The sequence below is a fragment of the Silurus meridionalis genome, chromosome 6, assembly GCF_014805685.1.
Source record: "Silurus meridionalis isolate SWU-2019-XX chromosome 6, ASM1480568v1, whole genome shotgun sequence".
Lineage (NCBI taxonomy): Eukaryota > Metazoa > Chordata > Actinopteri > Siluriformes > Siluridae > Silurus > Silurus meridionalis.
This window is the reverse complement of record NC_060889.1, coordinates 5,569,232-5,574,231: the sequence shown is the minus strand read 5'-3', so window position 1 is coordinate 5,574,231 and position 5,000 is coordinate 5,569,232. Positions and strand designations below refer to the sequence as shown.

At 50.5% G+C, this 5,000-nt stretch overlaps 1 protein-coding gene across 1 annotated transcript in view; it reads right to left on the bottom strand.

Moving 5' to 3' along the window:
- Window positions 1-5,000, bottom strand: part of sppl2 (signal peptide peptidase-like 2) — a 7,509-nt gene that overhangs the window by 506 nt on the left and 2,003 nt on the right. Inside the window, exons 2-14 of the mRNA XM_046852690.1 lie at window positions 4,523-4,639; window positions 4,230-4,412; window positions 4,060-4,149; window positions 3,744-3,883; window positions 3,364-3,503; window positions 3,000-3,096; window positions 1,070-1,186; window positions 873-954; window positions 691-765; window positions 546-608; window positions 340-439; window positions 167-244; window positions 1-50 (exon numbers count right to left, since the gene is read on the bottom strand). The exon at window positions 1-50 is cut by the window's left edge and continues 111 nt beyond it. Coding sequence (XP_046708646.1) covers window positions 1-50; window positions 167-244; window positions 340-439; window positions 546-608; window positions 691-765; window positions 873-954; window positions 1,070-1,186; window positions 3,000-3,096; window positions 3,364-3,503; window positions 3,744-3,883; window positions 4,060-4,149; window positions 4,230-4,412; window positions 4,523-4,639 — 1,332 coding nt within the window. The remainder of the gene's footprint in view (window positions 51-166; window positions 245-339; window positions 440-545; window positions 609-690; window positions 766-872; window positions 955-1,069; window positions 1,187-2,999; window positions 3,097-3,363; window positions 3,504-3,743; window positions 3,884-4,059; window positions 4,150-4,229; window positions 4,413-4,522; window positions 4,640-5,000) is intronic.

The window sequence follows — 5,000 nt, the reverse complement described above, 5'->3', positions numbered from 1 at the left end:
CTGCAGCAGCCACACACACACAAAACTGAGGACCAGACCCATGGTGTAGCCTACACACACACACACACACACACACACACACACACAGGTACACCACCACATCACACTTGTACTGCATGAATATACGTGTGTTGTGTTGGTGTGTGTGTGTGAGAGAGAGACTCACCGAATATAGACACCAGGAAGTAAACCCGTGATGAGCTTATGAGAACATCAAACCTGTGGCAGTACGCTATGAGGAAACCTGATACACACAACACAACTTATCATTCTACACCACTGCTGTGTTGTGTTGTTGTTGAGGTCATGATTATAAAGTATGGTGAGATGTTTCAATACCTGGGATCAAAATGTCTCCAAGACCCAACAGCATGAACGGGTGACTGCAGAGAGACGCCTTACCGAGGTTCAGGTACGGAACTTTCAAAACCATTGGGAGCTACACACACACACACACACACACACAAAACAGTGACAACAGTGACTGTGTCGTATTGTTTATTGTGGTGTGTGTCTGTGTGTGTGTGTGTGTGCACAAGTCTCACCTTCTCCTGTGTGGATGAATCAGAGGGACCTACTCCAACTTCAACCATGATGCTCTCCCCGCTCTACACACACACACATGGACAAGACCTGAATCAGTATAAAGTGTGCGTGTGTGCGTGTGTGTGCGTGCGTGTGTGTGTGTACCTTAGTAAAATAAGGTGATATAAAAACAAAGAAGACGTCGTACACTAACAGAGACACGAGCAGTAAAGCGCACGCCTGAGGGGGAAACAATTACAACACAATTACACAATAATCCTACTACACAACATCACAATTACACAACTTTATATTTACACACAGTTATAGAGGTCCGTGTGACTCACTCTGAAGCTGGGTAGTTTGTATGTTTTCAGGATGTAAAGACAGCAGGCCATCCCCAGTGTGTCTTGCAGTGCCCATGCCCACCTTACAAACACACACACACACACACACACGGGTTTGTGTAAATGTAAATGTAGTGTGGACTGAGGCTCTAAACAGGACAGGGGGATTATGGAGAAGTCTAAATGTGTGTGTTTACCGGTCATCCTTGCGAAACACAACCCAGATGGCGCTCACACCCACACACAACACACCCAGCAGCAGCATTCGCACCTCTGGACACTTCTTTAAGTAGGGCAGCTTGTTCTCAGTAATCCTGCTCCACACACACACACACACACACACACACACACACATATATACAAAACATATTGAGTAAGATCATCAATGCAGATTTGGAGGAAGAAGTGGAGGTGGGGGTGTGTGAGGTGTAGAGGTGGAGGTGTTGTGGGGTGTAGAGTTGGAGGTGTGTGAGGTGTAAAGGTGGAGGTGTAGAGGTGGAGGTGTTGTGGGGTGTAGAGGTGGGGGTGTTGTGGGGTGTAGAGGTGTTGTTGAGGGGTTGTTGTGGGGTGTAAAGGTGGAGTGTTGTGGGGTGTAGAGGTGGGGTGTTGTGGGAGTGTAGAGGTGGAGGTGGAGGTGTTGTGGGGTGTAGGTGGAGGTGTTGTGAGGTGTAGAGGTGGAGGTGTAGAGGTGAGGTGTTGTGAGGTGGAGGTGGAGGTGTTGTGGGGTGTAGAGGTGGAGGTGTTGTGGGGTGTAGAGGTGGAGGTGTTGTGGGGTGTAGAGGTGGAGGTGTTGTGAGGTGTGAGGTGGAGGTGTTGTGGGGTGTAGAGGTGGAGGTGTTGTGGGGTGTAGAGGTGGAGGTGTTGTGGGGTGTAGAGGTGGGGGTGTTGTGGGGTGTAGAGGTGGAGTGTTGTGGGGTGTAGAGGTGGAGGTGTTGTGGGGTGTAGAGGTGGAGGTGTTGTGGGGTGTAGAGGTGGAGGTGTTGTGGGGTGTAGAGGTGGAGGTGTAGAGGTGGGGGTGTTGTGGGGTGTAGAGGTGGGGTGTAGAGTGGGGTGTTGTGGGGTGTAGAGGTGGAGGTGTTGTGGGGTGTAGAGGTGGGGGTGTTGTGGGGTGTAGAGGTGGAGGTGGAGGTGTTGTGAGGTGTAGAGGTGGGGGTGTTGTGGGGTTTAGAGTGGGGTGTTGTGGGGTGTAGAGGTGGAGTGTTGTGAGGTGTAGAGGTGTTGTGGGGTGTAGGTGGAGGTGTTATGAGGTGTAGAGGTGTTGTGGGGTGTAGGTGGAGGTGTTATGAGGTGTAGAGGTGGGGGTGTTGTGGGGTGTAGAGGTGGAGGTGTTGTGGGGTGTAGAGGTGGGGGTGTTGTGGGGTAGAGGTGGAGGTGGAGGTGTTGTGGGGTGTAGAGGTGGAGTGTTGTGGGGTGTGAGGTGGAGGTGTAGAGGTGGGGGTGTTGTGGGGTGTAGAGGTGAGGTGTTGTGAGTGTAGAGTGGGGTGTTGTGGGGTGTAGAGGTGGAGGTGTTGTGGGATGTAGAGGTGGGGGTGTTGTGGGGTGTAGAGGTGGAGGTGTTGTGGGGTGTAGAGGTGTTGTGGGGTTTAGAGTGGGGTGTTGTGAGGTGTGAGGTGGAGGTGTTGTGGGAGGTGTAGAGGTGGGGGTGTTGTGGGGTGTAGAGGTGGAGGTGGAGGTGTTGTGAGGTGTAGAGGTGGGGGTGTTGTGGGGTTTAGAGTGGGGTGTTGTGGGGTGTAAGGTGGAGGTGTTGTGAGGTGTGAGGTGGGGTGTCGTGAGGTGTAGAGGTGGAGGTGTTGTGGGGTGTAGAGGTGGAGGTGTTGTGGGGTGTAGAGGTGGATGTGTTGTGGGATGTAGAGGTGGGGGTGTTGTGAGGTGTAGAGGTGGAGGTGTAGAGGTGGAGGTGTGAGGTGTAGAGGTGGGGTTTTGTGGGGTGTAGAGGTGGGGGTGTTGTGGGGTGTAGAGGTGGAGGTGTTGTGGGGTGTAGAGGTGGGGGTGTTGTGAGATGTAGAGGTGGAGGTGTTGTGGGGTGTAGAGGTGGGGGGTGTTGTGGGGTTTAGAAGTGGGGGTGTTGTGGGGTTTAGAAGTGGTGGTGTTGTGGGGTGTAGATGTGAAGGTGGTTGGGCTGCTGACCTGCAGGTTGCTACAGGAATTCTGCGGACAATGATCCAGAGACAGTTGTACAGACCCACAGATGCAGTGACACAAAAAATCCCAATGGAGATGTGCACTGTGAAGAAGCACAACATCAGGAACATCAGGAGCTCTAATAGTTTTCATCTTTCATGGTTTTGACCAATGAATCTTCTGACCATAAAACAAACACTTTTCACTGTCACTTCTCATCATCCTTATCATCATCATTCTCCACCTTCATCACCAGGGATTCTCTGATTAACTGAGAGCAGGAAGTGTTTTTTGATTGGCTGAGAGCAAGAGGAACCGAGTCATTTATTAAATTCAGTATTAAATGAAGAAATAAAGTGAAGGTCATCACCCAGATAATCGTAGAACTTGTAGAGGAGCAGCAGCAGGAGGCAGCACATCCCCACCCACACCATTATGGTGGTTGGAGTCAGGTTAATCGTCTCCTTCTCCTCCCTCTCTCTACTCTCCTCCTCCTGCTCCTCTGACCGTCTGAAGAAGACATCACACCTCACTTATCCTTTTACTACATACTGCCCCCTGGAGGCCACTGTCTGATAAATCTGCCCCACCCACTTTCCCCTGGGAAACTGACTCACGCATTACAGAACACATTAACGACGGAATTCATCAACCGATAAAATACGGAAAGATTTATTTGCAGCCGTGTGTGTTTCTGTGTGTGTGTGTGTGTGTGTGTGTGTGTGTGTGTGTGTGTGTGTGCTGTCTGACTTTTTGATTTCGCGAACACCAGCCCAATATCCTCCTCCTGCTACCGTCCCCACAGCCATGAGGAACATCAGCACCACGGCGAAGTCCAACACTGGCTCATCAGGAGAGTACAGCACCACCTGCTTCCTGTCCTTAAAACGCTACACACACACACACACACACACACACACAGTGAACATTGTGAAGACTCAACAGACTCTGGGTCACACCACATTGAGGAAAAACAGCTCTGTGGGTTTATTCTCCTGCTCCAGTGTCACTGTGGGTGGAGCTTAGTGCGGTAGCTGCGTGTGATTGGTCGCAGGTGTGTGATTACCGTGTGAATGTCCAGCAAGTCAGTGTAGCTGATTAAAGCCAGTGGAATGTCGATCTCCTCGAGCTGTGACTGATTTCGATTTGGAGGAAACTAAAGGAAAGAAGAGTATAATAATAATAGATGTGCTTATAACACACGTGGGGGTCAGAGGTCAGAGGTCGGACCCTCACCAGCCATTCTTTGCTGATGATCAGGAGACCTTTTGCTCCGTTGATCTGAGCCAAGCGCACTTTTTCATAAAACGTACAGTTCCCTCGCATCACCATGGCAACGGCGTCGGGAAATCCCCCATCGGGGACGTCCGAGTCGGAGCAGAGCAAAGACGAGGTCAGATCATACACCTTCACTGCAGACTGAACAAGCAAACACACACACACACACACACACACACACACACACATACAACAGTCAGCATGGAGTACAGTTCTAGTTCTGAGATATTGTGAGGAAACGCCCCCCTCACTGTGGTCTGGAGGTGTGGAGGTAAGGAGGTCCACTGAGGGTTGTAGTGGATGCAGTATTCCTTCCATCTGCTTCCTTCCAACTCACTGAAATGAGCCACGCCATATTTTCCAAACACCTGCAGAGACAAACACCACATCTGTACAACATCTGTAAAAGTACAGCAGTGTTCTGAATCAGACACTCCACAGTGGTGCAGTGTTTATCAGCAGGAAATCACCACTGAGAGATGGGCAGCACATAGTTTTTTGTGTGTGTATGTGTGTGTGTGTGTGTGTGTGTGTGTGTGTGTGTGTGTGTGTACTGGGGGAGTCCTGAGTCCCCACCCCTCAATTAGGCCATTTAGAGTAACTGGAGCTTCATAATGGAAAGTTGATTTCATTAGTTCATGTGGAGAGAGAGTGCCTGTACCACCCACACTGAGCTCTGAGATAGTTGAGAAGGTGTGGCTCACAGCTAAAACACAGAAGTGTGAGACC